The sequence below is a fragment of the Pleurodeles waltl genome, chromosome 5 (genome assembly GCF_031143425.1).
Source record: "Pleurodeles waltl isolate 20211129_DDA chromosome 5, aPleWal1.hap1.20221129, whole genome shotgun sequence".
NCBI lineage: Eukaryota > Metazoa > Chordata > Amphibia > Caudata > Salamandridae > Pleurodeles > Pleurodeles waltl.
In genome coordinates, this window is record NC_090444.1 from 1488095127 (window position 1) to 1488112985 (window position 17859).

At 44.0% G+C, this 17859-nt stretch overlaps 1 protein-coding gene across 9 annotated transcripts in view; it reads left to right on the forward strand.

Annotated features, from left to right (window-relative positions):
* The window catches only part of DST (dystonin), a 1789835-nt gene that overhangs the window by 1337566 nt on the left and 434410 nt on the right, over positions 1 to 17859 (forward strand). For all 9 annotated transcript variants that reach the window (XM_069235771.1, XM_069235778.1, XM_069235775.1 and 6 more), the window contains one exon: positions 17647 to 17773. In XM_069235771.1, coding sequence (XP_069091872.1) covers positions 17647 to 17773 — 127 coding nt within the window. The remainder of the gene's footprint in view (positions 1 to 17646; positions 17774 to 17859) is intronic.

Genomic DNA, 17859 nt, shown 5'->3' on the forward strand with positions numbered 1-17859 from the left:
CCTAATAATATATTTCCCCCATGGGGAGCAGCCCTTGCCAAAGGGGCCACTCCCTTTATGCATAAACACAACATAAACAAAACCAAAACAATATCCCTGGTGTCTAGTCGGCATTTCTGCAACCTGATCGCTTTACGATCGGGCTGCAGAAATGCTCAAAGAGACATGAAAGGAAAGTAAAGGCCGCTCTCCTTTGCTTTCATGCCTCTGCCTGCCCCCACTCCCAGATCGGAAGAGAAGTGCTTTGCATTTCTCTTCCGTTCCGCACTGGAAGCTGAGCTCCCAGCACGGTGGAGACGGCCTCTGATGCGGTCAGCACACGATCGTGCGCTGATGTCATCAGACATCACTGGTGGGGGGGAGACCTGGGGTGGAAGGGGAAGCGATTTTCCTTCCATCCTTGCCTATAGGAGGGGGTGGGAGGCCCACCCGTGGGCCAAGTGCAGGACAAGCTGGTCTTACCCTCAGCACATGGTAACTGTGGCCAAGGGCGAGACCAGTACTCCAGGGCTCCCAAAAGGTTAAATACTATTTCTGAAACACAAAATTGTTGAGCAAACAAGTATTCTACTTCTTCAACTCTGTAAATACTGGCCAGCTCCTAGATTTACTGTTTCTCATAGACCATCACAGATTGAGTTCTTGTCTTTCTGTGACTGTAAGAATTGGTTAAACCCTCGCTAGCAGACGGAGCCCTCATTCTAAAGATTGTTGTACAGGCACTTGTTTGTTCTATGAAGCATTGAAAGTTGTGAGCATTGAGGTATATTCCAGTGTTGCTCTGATATTTTTGCTTTTATTCAATTATAGTTTAACTCAAAGAACCTAGAAGAACTATGAGAAAACATGAGAATCTTGGTGATTATTCAATCTCCCGCTTATCAATTCTTAACAGCACCCATGGGCATGCAGAAGAAGTGCACATTTGCATATTCACAGAGCAGTGCACCCCCCTCCCCACTCTTCAGAAAGGAACTTATTCTAAAGTTTCTTTTTCATACTGAGCTAACCATCCTCTTTGATGCATCCCATAACCTTTTCAAGGTTCACTCTTACCCAGCTTTCTGATAGCGCTTTGATATGTATTCTCTTTCATTCCTTTGTGTACCTTGAAGTGATTTACTTTTTCCTGTGCATGATACATATGTTCTAAATAGAAAATAAATAACACATGTAATGCTCCATTATGAGGAGGGTGGTCAGCAGCAAGTCGGATGGCTACTCTTCAAGTAAGCTCCCAGCATATTGAGACCTTCCAATGGAATCTTGTACGAATCCTGTAACCTCTTATATTTTACAGGTGGGGGTAGGGTCCGCAGTGTCCTGAACATTCTGGCATTCAGGTGGGAATATGAGGAAAGAGGTGCAAAGTAATGGCTGTGATCAGACAAGGTGGCAGTTAGCACCTACGATGCCCCCTACCACTTCCTGAGGGGGGATGGAAGCAGTTGTAGGCCAAGGACCCTGAAACAGACCTTCTACCCCGAGGGAAAGAGAGATGGGGAGACAGCTCAGTAAATGGAGAAAGCTGTGATTGCAGTACCCAAAAGAAGCAGGAAATGGACCATGAGCATGCTGTGCAGAGCAATACTACTGTTGAATTAAATCTCGTGGGTGGCTGTACATGGAACTGTGATTACCAAACATTGACAGATGTGCATGGGGAGTCAACATCTGAAACACAATGCTATATGAGCAATAGGGAGAGAGAATCCCCCATGTCAGGGAATCTTGTGGCGTGATATAGAAGAGTCTACCTGACAGGACTCTTAAGATTAACATGTGTTATTTCTGAAGTGGCTAATAGGTATCTGACTCCTTCAAAGTTCAAGGTTCTTTTGTTTTCTGGTTATATGGCAACAGTTTCCAATCAGTCAAATGCAGGCTTAGAGACTTGAAAAGAAGTACATGCTTCACTTTCCTGTGTAACTGAGGATCATGGCTGGGGAAGAATCAGAGTTCTTCACCAAGTCATGAGACCTATGAGAGAAAGCACTGCCCGCTCTGACTGAACTGTGGACTTCCCACTGCAGGCAAAGAAACAGAAAATGTAGAAGAGATTGCTAAAGACCAACCCATTACCAAGTTGAAAGCAGGAGCAGAGAAGCAAAAGCAGAGATCCGTTCATGGAGAAGAGTGACTTCACCCAGATAAATGCCTACAGACAAATGCTACGGCATCTGCAACAGTTTCTGAAAAAGAAACATTCAGAACAGATGCCACCTAAGATTGCACCAGTGGCTTCTAATAGCTTTGCCTGTCGAAACGCCATCTCGACTAGAGGGGAAACTAATCATCATTATTTCCTAGAACTAAATGCAGAACCAGGGTTAGCCTGAATTTGACTGTCCTGGACGGAGGTGCACTGATGTACCACCTACAGGCAACAACACTAACTAAGTAGACTTGTTCCTTCTTCGGTGGGGTCCATGGTTGAGCAGCCTTGCCTGAATGACGACTGGTATTCCTTTGCGAAGTGGGAATGACAAGTATAAGGATGGGCAGATTGGAGAGGAGGAAGTGGTATTAATTTAAATCTGGTCCACATACGCTACTGTCTCCCTGGACGTCCCAAGATAATTCTTGTTACAAATGAGGTCTAGTTGGCAGTGATTTGCACCCTGTCCAAGAAGGGACCCTCACTCTAGTCAGGGTAAGGGAGTCACATAGCTAACCCCCTTGGGAACTTGGCTCGAGCAGTCAGGCTTATCTCAGGGGCAATGTTTAAAGTATTTGTGTACACACACACACACTACCACAGTGAAAACACCACAAAAGTACTCCACACCAGTTTAGAAAAATAGGCAATATTTATCTGAGTAAAACAAGATCAAAGCGACAAAAATACAACATATACAAGCAAAGATACACATTTTTAAAGGTTGAAGGTAGTATAGTGCTTAGAAACACAAAATATCCAACTGGGTATATAACAGTGTCTTGAAGGAGTCTTCTCCAACAGTTCGACGCCAGTCGCAAGGGAGTGCTGGCTGGTCACAGACTCGCACGGACCCCGGTTACTGTACCTTGAAAGACCATGAGGAAACAAGGACTTTGCACGGAGTCGGGGAGGTGAGGCCTCGGTGGAGCCAATGCGGCGTCAGTTCCTTACTGCCACTGGGGAGGTGAGGCGTTGGTTCCGTACTTCTAGGCAGGGGAGGTGAGGCATCAGTTCCTTACAGTTGCACGGGAGGTGATGCAGTGCTGGCGGCGAGGCTTTGGTTCCTTACGGCAAAGTGGGGTCGATGGATCCAGCAGGTCAAGACGTGAGGCGACGACTTTGTTGTGTCGTAATCACACCATGGGGTCACAGGTACTGTGGTGGAGTCGGGTGCCAGGGACGTCAGTGACATGGCACTCTGGACATGTGCTGTGGGGGGACTTCGGAGGCGCTGTGGCGGCATCGGGCCTGCAGCGTCAGTCATGGTTATTGCACTCTGTGGGGACCAAAGCTCTGGTGCAGGCAGCGGTGCGGAGTCAGAGAGCGGCACCCGTTCCGAAGTCGTTCTGTAGGTCGATGGATTTGTTTCTTCCTTGGTACACCAGAATGCACTCCCAAGGGCCTAGGTACTGGATTTGGCACCACTTGGCAAGTCAGGACTCTCAGCAAGAAAGCCCAGTTGCTGGCAAGTGAAGTCTTTGATGTCCCTGAGACTTCTTAAGTCTCTTAACAGGCCCTTGGAGAACCTCTGGAAGCAGGATGAAAGCAAGGTCCAGCCCTTTCACTTCCAGGACAGAATCAACAAGCAGCAGGCCAGCAAAGCAAAGCAACAGGCAGAGTGGCAGTGTCTCCTACAGCATCCAGCTCTTCTTCCTGGCAGACAGTTGTCAGTCCAGAAGGATTATAACTTTGTGGTGTCAGAGGTCCAGTACTTATATCCATTTCTGTCTTTGAAGTAGGCAAACTTCAAAGAGAAGCCTTTGTAGTGCACAAGACCCTTTGTTTCCCTGCCCTGGCTCCAGACACAGTCTAGGGGGTTGGAGTTTGATTTCTACGAGGACAGGCACAACCCTATTCAGGTGCTGGTGTCAGCTCCTCCCACCACTCTAGCTCAGGAATACTCATCAGCCTGGTAATGGCCATCAGTATATGTAGGGCACACCTCATCTCCTTTTGTGTGACTGTCTAGAGTGAATGCACAAACAGCCCAACTGTCATCTTGACCCAGACCTGTATTCAGCAGGCCGGCAGAGGCACAGAATGGTTAAGCAAGAAAATGCCCACTTTCTAAAAGTGGCATTTTCAAACTTAAAATTCAAAAACCAGCTTCACCAAAATATGTATTTTTAAGTTGAGATTTCAGACACCCCAAACTCCAGATCTCTACCTGCTTCCATTGGGAAATTACACTTAAAAGATATTTAATGGCAATCCCCATGTTACGCTATGGAAGAGAGAGACATTGCAATAGTGAACACACTTAGCAGTATTTCACTATCAGGACATGTAAAACACACCAGTACATATCCTACTTTTAAATACACTGCACTCTGCCTATGGGGCTGCCTTGGACGTACTTTAGGGGTGACTTACATAAAGTAAAAAGGAAAGTTTGGGCCTGGCAAGTGGGCGCACTTGCTAGGTCGAAACGACAGTTTAAATGTGCACACACAGACACTGCAGTGGCAGGTCTGAGACATGTTTACAGGGCTAGCTGTGGGTGGCACAACTAGTGCAGCAGGCCCACTAGTAGCATTTGATTTGCAGGCCCTGGGCACACAAATTGCACTTTACTAAGGACGTACTAGTAGATCAAATATGCCAATCATGGAGAAACAAATCACCAATACAATTTACACAGGGAGCACTGGCACTTTACCACTGGTCAGCAGTGGCAGTGGTACACTTGCCAGAGTTCTAAAGCGAGCAAAAACGAAACTCAGCACAGGATAAAAAAAAAACTAGAGGTCAGAAGCAAAAAGAGAGGGGAAACCACAACAAGAGCTGACAGGTCTAAAAATTCTCAGTTTAGATGTTCATGTAGTGTTTTGTGTTTTTCTGGGTGAGGTACCCTTCACCTAGTTGAAATGCTTTGAAGGATGTGGACAAGCTTAAAGACTGGGTAGGACAACAGGAACAACACACCAAAAAAATTGCCATTTTCAGATGAGGTTGCCACCTCTAAGTGTAAGTAACAGCGACGAGACTAGGTTGTTCTTACGCACATAATGACACAGATGTCACACACAAACACAGTACACATTCCTCACTGTGACTGTAGTAGGGAGAGGCAACCCCATTAAGAGATACAAAATAAACTTGTACCTAAATCGTAGTCAGCAGACGTTGCTGTACTACAAGTGATGCACCTGTACATGGGAGGAAGTGAAGCTCCACAGCAATTGGAAGGGTCTTCAGAAACATGCCCCTACTTATCGTACACCAGGGAATGTTCTTGTGACTTAGATCAGGAGTCCGACAAAAAATGTTGGAAGAGTAAAATGATTCAGAGTGTCACTACATAGTGGTTAAGGTCCATTGTGAAAGTTATTCATTAATATGTGTCTGCATCAAGCCCTCAACACAATGCAAGCTGACTTCTTTGATCAACTCGGGTATCAAATCACTGAGCTGGTACACATTATAGTTCTTTAGGGATGGGACTTAATTTGTGCGGTGATTCTCAGCATAGATAGGTAGTTTCCCTTCCTTCTATATGCTGACACCTAGAATGATATGATAAGGTCATGGAACAATAAATAGAACCTTACAGATGTGTAGCGCTCTGTTCACCAGTTCATGATCTCGATGCGAAACTTGATCAGTTTTTTTCTCAACACATCTATTGGGTCATGTCAATGAAGCTAAATAAATCTGGGAAACACTGTTTTAAACTATTAGCCATTACTACTGCATATTACATGAGGAAAAGCATCCCAGTGCAGGGGTGAATTGAGAGTGGCAATTGGAAACTACTTGAAAATGGCAGTTCTATGGAAGATGTACTAGGAGATGAGAAGCACTTGAAGTTGTGGTGTAGAAAGTCCTTACTGATTCCATACATGGAACAAAGAAAGTCCTTTATGGGGAGCTCAAGAACATAGAAGGTGAAATATAACGACCCTATCCGGAAGCATTGGCACAACAGCAGGATGGGTCAAAAACTAGGAACTCCACATTTAATAATTAGAGTTTCTCCCCCTCTTGGTGATAATGCACATGGGCATTGAGTCCTTTGTTAGATTGTTTTCTTTCCGCCGTCGGGTTCGGATGTGTTTCCTCTCATTCCAGTGGATCTCGGTTCGCTACTTCTGAACTCTATTCTACCTTTTTCTAAACGTGATGGTATAGTTTCTACTCTATAGTCAATCCGATTTAGATCGTCAGGTTATTTTACGCCATTATGGGAGGCTCCACCCTTTCGAGCCTACTTCAAAGTCAGGCTGATGGAACAAACTCTGTTTTGATTCTGTCCTCGGTGTCACGCCAAATTCCCATACACCGAACCAGCATCTGGTGTGCAATATCTGCTTATCTCCCGACCATCAAGAAGAGACCTGCGACGCCTGTAGATCGTTTTGATCCAAAAAGACTCTCCGGGACCGAAGAGTGCGTTAGTTAGAGATGGCAGCCAAGTCCACAGAAGACAGAAGTCTCTCTTTCGAAGAGGACCACGAGCAGGAAGAGGTGAGACAGCACACAGCCTTATCTGTCAGAGATTCAGACTCCGATCAAGATTCCGACGTCGACAGCCAGTCGGTACCTTCAGCGCAGTACGTGATTACACCTGCCAAGTCACACCACTCAAAGACAGTCAAAAAAGACTTCTGTACTGGTCATCGGTCCTCCACTGCCTTCGGGCCATTGTCGGAGTCAAAAAATAAAGCCGATGACCAACCTTCGGGTTTGGCACCAAGAATATCTAAGACCAAAGTGCATTCAGTACCAACTAAACACACTGTTGCAGCTGTTTTGGTATAGAGCCGAAAATCTGAGACCTCAGAGCCGAAAATACTGATACCACTTTTGGAGCCGACACTTACGGTTCTAATCAAACACTCAATGTTGAAGTCTTTGGAACCGAAAACCATCAGTAGCAAACACAGTACAGCTACAGAAGACTCATCAAATATAGAACCTATTTCGGAGGTTTTGGACACGAAACAGCACAAACTTCATATTCAGAAGGACACAGGAAGGATAATTGCTTCTCTTCCTGCAACTATTAAAAGAAAAATGACTTTTTACAGAGACCTTAGATTCTGGGCCTCCACCAAAGAATGTCTCAACAGAGACGGAAAGAGAAAAGGCTACACAGCCACATAAACCTTCACCACCACATTCTCTTTCCGTCCTTCCACTTCACCACCACCACTATCATCCACATATGACACACAGTTTTCCCCACAGATATCCTCAGCATCACCTTACAGGGTTGATTTTAGTGACAGATCCATGCGACCTATATGACCCTGATCCCATTCTTTAAAAAGATCCAGATTTATATCCTGCCAGACCATCTCTACCAGAAGATACCACTGCCTATAGCCAGGTTGTAGCTAGGGCAGCGGCCTACCATAATGTTCAGCTGCACACAGATCACATTAAGGGGCATTTTCTATTTAATACATTAAAAGCTCACATAAGGAATACCAATGCCTTCCAATGCTTCCTGGCATGCTCAGACATTCATCTGACATTTTTAAAGAACCAGTCAAGGCCAGAATAATCTCACCTAGGGTGGATAAGAAATATAAACCTGCACCTTCAGATCCAGTTTTTATCAGGGCTCCTTTACCACCTGATTCCATAGTCATTAGTGCAGCCAGGAAAAGGGCCAATAGTCAGTCCACAGGAGATGCTCCTCCTACAGACAAGGAAAACAAAAAGTTAGATGCAGCAGGTCATAAGGGTAGCTTCCCAAGCCGCAGATTACTGGAGGATAGCAAACTCACCCGCCCTCTTAGCAAGATATGATAGAGTCCACTGGGACCAGATGGAAGAACTTTTACAGTATCTTCCACCGGAACATCAAAAACAGGGACAACAATTAGTCACAGAAGGGCAAACTATATCTAATAACGCTATTAGATCTGCTACAGATGCAGCTGATGCAGCAGAAAGAGGGATTAACACCAGTGTGGTGATTAGAAGGCATGCTTGGCTAAGATGTTCAGGTTTTAAACCTGAAATAAAGCAAGCTTTCTTAAATATGCCCTTTCATAGGGAGCATCTGTTCGGTCCAGAGGTGAACACAACAATAGAAAAACTCAAAAAAGATTCTGAGACAGCTAAAGATATGGGTGCACTATACACCACACCCATTAGAGGCAATTTTCGTTGGCTTCAAACCATCAGCTACAGAGACAACACCCTCACAACAAAAACAGACCTCACATTTTTATACAAGAGGATCGTTTAGAGGTTCGTATAGAGGATCCAATAATATAGGAAGAGGGAAAGCATCCGCTTCCAGAGGTTCCTCTACTTCAACCAAGCAGTGGCTTCCTGAACATCCCCACAATGCACATATCTCCTGTGGGAGGAAGACTGCTAAACTTTTATCCGCAATGGCCCAACATCACTACAGACCAGTGGCTTCTGTCAATTATCCAACATTGCTATTGTCTGGAACTCATTTCCTCTCTGCCAAACATTACCCCTTGCTCACACAAACTCCCTCAAAACCATCTCACTCTACTGAAAGAGGAGGTACACTCCCTCCTGCTCAAAGGGGTCATAGAGCCAGTACCTATATCCCAACAAGGATCAGGAGTATATTCACTATACTTCATCATACCAAAAAAAGTCTGCTCATTAAGAGCAATTGTAGATCTCAGGCCTCTCAACCAATACATTCTTTCAGAACATTTTCATATGGTCACTCTGCAAGATGTTATTCTCCTCCTACATCAAGGGGATTACATGACAGTATTAGACCTCAAGAATGCCTATTTCCATATTCCTATACATCCAGCACATCGCAAATACCTAAGATTTGCCATTGCAGGAAAGCACTACCAATTCAAGGTACTTCCATTTGGGGTAACAACAGCACCAAGGGTGTTCACCAAATGTCTAGCAGTAGTTGCAGCATTCCTAAGAAGACAACACATACATGTGTTCCCATATCTAGATGACTGGCCAATACAATTCACACTTGTCAGCAACACACTCGGTACATTGTAGATCTTCTACACAGTTTGGGATTCACAATCAACTACATCAAATCCCACCTGCAGCCATCACAAACACAGCTGTATCTGGGAGCAACTCTGAACACTCAGTCAGTATTAGCATATCCAAACCCAATAAGAATTCAAGCTTCTCACAATCTAATCTTATTCAGTGAAGTTAGTGATGAAACTATTAGGAATGATGGCTTACTGTATAGCCATAGTTCCACATGCAAGACTGCACATGCGGCTACTGCAGCTGTGTCTTTCCCAACAGTAGTATCAGTCATAGGGTCAACTTTAGAATCTAGTGTTGCTATACCGCCAGACTCACCACTTTCTGCAATGGTGGAATCACACCAACCTCTCAAAAGGGCGGCCCTTTCAGGACCCCGTTCCTCACAGATAGATTGGGGAGCTCAGTCCAACAACCTCACCATATAAGGGAAATGGGATTCCATCCAACAGACTTATCACATAAATTACTTTGAATTACTAGCTGTCTTCCTAGCTCTTAAAGCATTTCTGACACAAATCTCACACAAGGTAGTATTAATACGTACAGACAACATGACATCAGTGTATTATCTGCAAAAACAGGTGAGGAACACAGTCATCTTAATTGTCTCTTCTAGCTATGTCAATTTGGAAGTGGGCAATTCCCAATCGCATTCAACTACTGGCAGCGTATCTCCCTGGAATGGACAATCAACTAGTGAACCTATTAAGCAGGACTCCGCAATAAGTCCACGAATGGGAAATTCACCCACAATTAATTCAAAAGTACTTTCAACTATAGGAAACACCAGACATAGATCTCTTCACCACACAAGAAAACTCAAAATGCCAAAGCTTTGCATCCAGATACCCACACTCTTAGTCCAAGGGCAGTGCTATATGGTAAATTGGACAGGGATATTTGTTTACGCTTTTCTGCCTCTCACACTCATTTAATTTCTGATATGCAAACTCAAAGAGACTTCACTCACTATGATTCTCATTGCCCCCACATGGGCACCTCAGCATTGGTATGCAACACTTTTGGATCTGTCTGTAGTACCACATCACAAGCTTCCAAACAGAGCAGATCTGTTGACTCAAAGAAAAGGCCAAATCAGACATCCAAATGCCAGCACACTCAATCTTGCGATATGGCTCCTAAGGTCATAGGATTTGGTTACTTACAGCTTCCATCTGAATGTATGACTATTCTGAAAGAAGCACGCAAACACACAACTAGACAATGTTATGCTGCTAAATGGAAATGTTTTGTATAATATTGTCACCCCAAACATATTGATCCGCTTAAGGCTTCAGTGCAAGACATTGTATGCTATTTGTTACACTCACAAAAAGCAAATCTAGTATACTCTTCTATTAGGCTTCATTTAGCGACCAAAGCTGCTTACTTTCAAAATAGACTACATCTTTCTTTATTTAGAATTCCTGTCATCAAAGTATTCATGGAGGGCCTTAAGAGATTCCACCTAGAGTTCCTCCCACTCCTAAATGGAATCTTAATATTGTACTCACAAGACTTATGGGTCCACCATTTGAACTCATGCATTCTTGCACTTTACTCTCATGGAAGGTTGTTTTTTAGTAGCCATACCTTCTTTAAGAAGAGTTAGTGAAATTCAAGTGTTCACTTTAGGAGAACCTTTCTTCCAAATTCATAAGGGCAAAATAGTCCTTAGAACAAATCCAAAGTTCCTACCTGAGGTATTTTCACCTTTTCATATTAATCATTCAGTGGAATTACCAGTCTTCTTTCCACAACCAGATTCAGTCGCTGAAAGAGCTCTATATATCCTTGATGTTAAAAGAGCTCTCATGTATTACATCGACAGAACAAAAGACTTTAGGAAATTGAAACAACTGTTTGTAGCTTTTTCACAACCTCACAAAGGTAATCCTGTTTAAAAATTGGGTTAGCTAGATGAATGGTAAAGTGTATTCAGACATGCTATCTTAAAGCTAAAAGACAGCTACCACTAGCTCCTAAAACACATTCTACTAGAAAAAAGGAGCTTCAATGGCATTTTTAGGGAACATACCAATAGCAGATGTATGTAAAGCTGGTACATGGTCTACACCACACACAATTTCTAAACATTACTGTGTATATTTCCTAGCTCACCAACAAGCGAATGTTGGACATGCAGTACTTAGGACATTATTTCAAGCTACTCCAACTCCTACAGGTTATCCACCGCTTATTTGGGAGAGGACTGTTTTACAGTCTATGCAAAGCATATGTATCTACAGCTACACATGCTATCAAACGGAAAATGTTACTTACCCAGTAGACATCTGTTCATCGCATGTAGTGCTGTAGATTCACATGCGCCCTCTCTCCTCCCTGGAAGCCTGTGGTTGTTGTAGAACAATCTATTGTAAATATGTTTATACATTGCATGGACATCTCTCTCTTTTACTTACTATCTACCTACATATACATATGCACACTCTTAACTTCACCCGCCTGTGGGAAAACAATCTAACAAAGGACTCAATGCCCATATGCAGTATCACCAAGAGGAGGAGTCACCTGATCTCGTGACTCAAAAATATTCTTCAAAGAAAAACAACTTATAACACTCCGAGCCCAACACTAGATGGCAGACTTATGCAACACATAACACTACATGCCACGAACAGATGTCTATTGGGTAAGTAACATTTTCCTTCCAAGAGTACATAGATAGACAGCATGATGAGGGGGACAGGTTGATCGTCTGCTCGCCTGATTGATCAAAAGGAAAACACCTTGAAACCCAATATTTTCACTCCTGACAGTCTAGTGCAGAGATTCACAGGCAGAGATTCTACCATGTTTGCTGAGTACCTCAGACAGCTGAAGTATGCAATGACAGCACTGGCTTCAGTGCAAAGATATGTAACACCAGCAAATTAACCATACTCCAGGCTGGAGAGGTAGACTCTCCAGTTATGGAGTGGGAGCTTAAGAATGTGATTAGAGGCATAGCAAAGGGTAAAACGCCATGGACTACCATACACATTTTATGAAAAATATCAAGATTTAATGGCCCCACAGCAACTGGATATGTAGATCATTGCAAAGAGCGCTGTCACTTGCCCCCATGTTAAGGAAGCCAGGTATGGTGGCCATCCCCCCAAGCACCAATTAGTCTTGGTGGTAAATGTAAGTGATTAGTGTATCAGGATTTCTTGGTAGGTATAGTATTCAGTGCATCTAGATCAATATGGCTTTGTCCCTAATCTGAACACTTGATCTGGGATTACTTATTCAGAGTTCTCAGGGAAATAGAATGCATACATGTTGGAGCTGGATTAGACTCATCTATACAAGCCCAATGGTTTGAGTTCAAAATGGTCAAATAAGTTGTGTGCCTTTTCCAGTGCGAATGTGAATAAGTCACGACTGTCTGCATTTTGGCAGTAGAGCCAGTAGCTGCCCTGATGAGGAAGGAATGTTGAGTTATTGAACCCCATGGATATATACCTTCTATTTCACTCCATGCTTTTGTACCTTTGTAGTGCCACAGATGAATCCCAGTGTGATTTATCGGTACTTGGCAAATTATCAGGTCTTAAAGTTAATATAGAAAATACCATTTCTATCCCCAATATGTACAGTTACAGCATTGAGTAAAGTGGAACAACCTGAAATACCATGAAATGATAAACAGAAACTTTTAAGTATTTTGGGGTGAAAATATACTGTGATATGACTAAAATAATTGAGGACCTGTGACTGTCACAGGGTGATTTGACCTTCTGAAGTTGCATCTCACGTTTGGCGACTGGTCGTATTACATTATCCACAATAGTCCTGCTCCCTCCCTTTCCCTATTACTTTGTTAATATAACTGTAAAATTACTTCAGTCTACATTCAGGGCATTAAACATGCTGATGACTGACTTAATTTGGGAGGTGCGGAGGTTTAGGCAAATGTGTGCACTGCGTAAATTGCAGCTGCTGATCACTGAGTGTGAATTGGGGCACTAGTCTATCGGCCTGATATAGATCAAGGCGGATGGGTAACTTCATCACAACTGTGTTTGATTTCCCATTTGCTGAAATATAAATCCCGTTATATCCTATAGGATTTATATTTCAGCGGACAGGATATCTGTCACCGTTGTGACAGAGTAACCCATCTGCCGAGTTCGAAATCAGGCCCTATGAACATGATTACCTGGCTATGCAGCTCCAATAGGTGAAGTGGTGCTTTGTGGATTGGAGGCATTGAGGAGGCCCATTATTTACAACATATACTCAAGGGAATCCACCCCCCTCCAACCCTCCACCGCCCGAGGCATAGTTTCAGTGGAGAAATGCACCATTCGGATGTCTCAGTCTTCTAAGCGCCGTCAGGTACTGCTGGTGAATTTTTATTACCGGCACTGGTAATTGAGAGGCTTGCACACCAGACCTACGACTTTTGTGTTACCCAAAGTTCAGAGAGGTGGTGAATACTAGAAAGTGTTCTGAAGTGGGAGTCTTGAATATAAGTGATCTCTTCAAAAACTTTGAACACTTCACCTTTGAGAACCTTACCCACGCTATCCACTTACCATGGGAGCAGTTTCTGACATATGGTACATTAGGAAGGGACTTCCAAAATACTTAAGAGATAATAGTGGAAGAGTCTCTGCAACCCTTCGTGCTTCGGTCACTGCTGACACATGGAACGTCAAGAAAAATTAAAAAGCATTACAATGTTGCATGGAAAAATGTTGTAGACGCAAAAGTATTATTTGAATCATTAAGAATAAAATAGGTAGGCAATATTGGTAGAGAATTGTCTGAAGCAGACTAGACATAAACTTAGAATACCCAACTGCACTCTGAAAGAGTAGATTCAGAATGATACCATGTAATGTGTTGTAAATGCATGACATTACAATGCATGCCTTTACCATGCATGCGTTTTCCATGCAGCCTTTACCACACAGATGTCTTTGCCACATATGCCATTACCACGCATGGTAAGTGGATAAAATTAACCCAGTACACTCATTAATAAGAAAAGCATTTTTTGGTTTGCTTATCACTTTTGCGCCATTTGACATAACACATTTTCCCCATTCATTTTTCCATAGGAAAATGAAACAGCAATACTGCAAAAACTGAATTACCCCAAATTTATCAGAAAGTTAGATCTTGGTCCAGAAAGCATGCTTTTTGTGATTTGATGTAAATCCGTTCAATAGTTTTTGAGAAATTAACCCTAAAAAAATGTGTATATTTCATGCTGCAGAGGATTTGCGGAGCTAACAGACCTCACGATGAGATCTGCAGCAGCCATCTTAGAAGTTGACACTCAGGCCCATATTCATACTTTTTTAGCGCTGCATTTGTGCCGCTTTTTGACGCATGCACCGCTTTTTGACATATGTCTGGAGAAATTAATGAATGTATTGTTTTCCACTGCGTTGACCAATCTGATAGAGACTTCTAGTTGCAGATTCCTTACCTTAGAATTTCCCCCAGGTGTCAGACTGGATCCGGAGATTTTTCTTCGAGCAATACCCTTGCGCGTCGGTAGGTGGCGTCGGTCGACTCCGTGGGTGCCGCTCCCGCCGTGATGACGTCGGAGGTAGTATATAGATGCCATCCTTGCGCAGTGACATCAGTTCTTTTCTTTCTGCGCCACACGCTGACCCGGAGAAGAGCTATCCTGGTCTCTTTTTGACCGACTTCGATTGTTTTGTCGAGTTTTTGTGAGATATTTGGTGCGTCGAGGATGTCCCCGAAGACCGGTTTCCAGCCGTGCGAGGACTCCGACGGATCTGCATGGGGTTTGTCTGTGGTGTCTCGACCACGACCACGACCTAAAGTCGTGCTCTGAGTGCTGGGAAATGCACCCGAAGGTCTTGAGGGAGCGGTCCCTCAAACTTATGGTGGCCCGGCACTCGACTCCGCGTAAGTCCCGGTCTCAATCGAGAGGAAGGTCTTGAGACCGTTTGCGAAGCCATCACCACTCGTCTTCTTTTAAATCTTCGGGTGCAGGTAAGAAGAAGTCGAAGAGGTCCTATCGCTCTCCGACTTTGTCCCGTCGCTCGGCTGACGTGACACGGGAAGATTGTCGACGCTCAAGGCCTCCGTCCTCGGAGCCTGCGTCTGGGTCTGCTCTGCGCTTCCCTGAGTTTCCTGGAGTTGGAGCGACCCCAGCCCAAATTAAAGAGTTCTGTGAGGCCATGTGATTCATCTTTGGGCGGACCGACCCCGATACAGTGCCTTCGGGCCCAAGAGGTTCAGTTGAGGGGCCTTCGGGTTCCGCGCCGGCGGCTTCGGTTCGCGGATCCACACCGGTCACACCCTTGAGACCTTCCCCGGCGCTGGGTCGATTGTTGATGCTCCTGACGTCGACCCAATCCTTATCCCCGACGAGTCAGAGTCGGAGCAGCGTCAGCCGACGCCGCCTTTGTCTTTGATGGGGCCTATTCGATCCAGGTTGGATTCGCACCCTTTTTCCTATGGGTACGAGTTCGGGGAGGGAATGGAGGAGTCCCTGGACATTTATGAATACCAGGATGACCCATCTTTGGACTGGGCTCAGGAATTGGGCAATGCCAGTGGTCTGGATACGTCTCCAGATGCTGGCATGCTGTCTCCTTCTACCGTGGCTATGGCGGAGGGAGCAACTTATGGTATGGTGGTCAGTAGGGAAGCTGAGGTCCTAGGCCTTGAGCTTCCTACTGTAGATGTCAGGTCCAATCTCCTGACGGAGGTGCTTCAGCCTGGGGCTTCCACATCAGGACCCCTTTTGCCCTTTAGTGAAGCCCTCACCGATGTCCTTTTGGGTACTTGGTCCGAACCCAACACAGAGGCTCCTGTGAATAGCAGGTGATACACAGCTACTAATCTGCAATAATGATTTGATCAATGTTAAAGAGTGTTTTTCATCAGGATTGAGAGCTTTTGCTGCTTGGAAGACTGATAATTGTCTCCAGTTGAATGCTGGCAAAACAGAGCTTATGCTGTCTGGGAAGGCCCAAGAGCTATGGGCTCGTGATTGGTGGCCTTCAGAACTTGGTCCTACCCCAAGCCCAAAACAGGTTAAGAAGCTAGGTGTCCCTCACAATAAAAGAACCAATTCTTAACACTGCCGGAATCTGTTTCCAAATGTTACGACTGTTGAGAAGGGTCCTCCAGCTCATTCCACTTTCAGTAAGAAAATCATTGGTTCGAGCGCTGGTCATAAGTCATTTGGATTATGTAAATGTCTTACTGGCTTCTTCAAATGAGACTTACAAGTTGTACACAATACTGCTGCGCGCCTCATTTATCTTCCCGCTAGAACAGCATCTTCTCCCCTTTTGCGCGCTCTTCACTGGTTGCCTATCCAGAAGAAAATGATTTAAAAAATTTGTTGTCTTACACACAAGTTGCTGACTGGAAGAGGGCCTTGTTATTTAACCTCCATGCTCACTCACTATCACCCAGTAAGAGCCTTGCGCTCTAGTGATAAAATGTTGCTTACTAGTCGATGGATCAGAAAGTCCTTATCAGGGGCAGGTCCCTTTCTACCTAGCCCCCTCTATTGGAATGCATTTCCCTTCCATATTCACTGGTGCCCGGATCACATCAAATTTAGGAAATTGCTCAAGACTGCGCTGTTTGAATTTCTTGCATTTCTCTATGTCTGTGGTCTGTATGGCATATGACGCCGAGATACCCCTCCCAAGGTGATTTGTGCACGATATAAGCTAAATCAACATAACACAACTGGTGTGAAGATCTTGTGTGTGTCATGTATCATGTGTAGTCTTATGTTTTTGTGTACCACATCACATTAACTTGAAAAAATGCTGGTGAACTACTGCCCTATGATACTTGCTGGCTTACCCGAGATTAATGTTAGGTTAAACTGCTAAAGCACTTATTATATCGTAGGCACTATTGTATTATAACTGTGCTAAAAGCTGTAAGTAAAATGCGGGTATGGTAACTTCAAAATGGAAAAATAACAGATTTAAAAACAATATCTGCTGCGTTACAGATGAATTTAAAAAAGCCAAAGAGAAAATAATATCCGAATAATATATTCTCCTGGTATCCAAAAAAATTCATCAGAGCACATCTTTTATATGCAGTCATTAAATTCAGATGAGCTAGTTTCCTTTAACAATACATTCAGTTCGTATCCTCAGAAATATTTACGTAATATGAAGAGACATTAACTCGTTCTTACATACTGCTAGTTTTATTTCTCTCATCTATGAACTCAGCTAGTTACTCCCTCACTGACTTGCATAGTCATTCCCTAGCTGACTGGCTCACTCACTGATTCAGCCACACTCACTCTCAGGACGTGATGCATCCACATCCTGATCAGCAGACGTGTGTCTTTGTGTTTGCTGGGATTGAGGTGCGTTTTGAGTTACCTTGTGTTCCCTTCTCTTTAGAAGTGTGCTCCATTACTTCTTTGTTATCAGTCACTCTGGAGTGCACTGATTTCTGTCCAAAGGAATATTAACTTGTTTTGCCCTTAAAATGCAACAACTTGTGTGTTATGTGCTTTTTTATTATTGTAGGTATTGCTTGAAGAATGGACCGCAAAGGCACCAGAAGTCCAGAAGTTAAACAAGAAAGGGACATCGTTGTGCAGCTTAATAAGTGCTGTGACATCTCCTGCAAAATCCAGGGCAGGTACAAAAGCAGGTAAGAACTTCCATATTTACCATCTCAGGTGCTTAAACCAGCTTTAATAGCATACTTGGGGAACCCTGGAATGTCATGGCACCAAG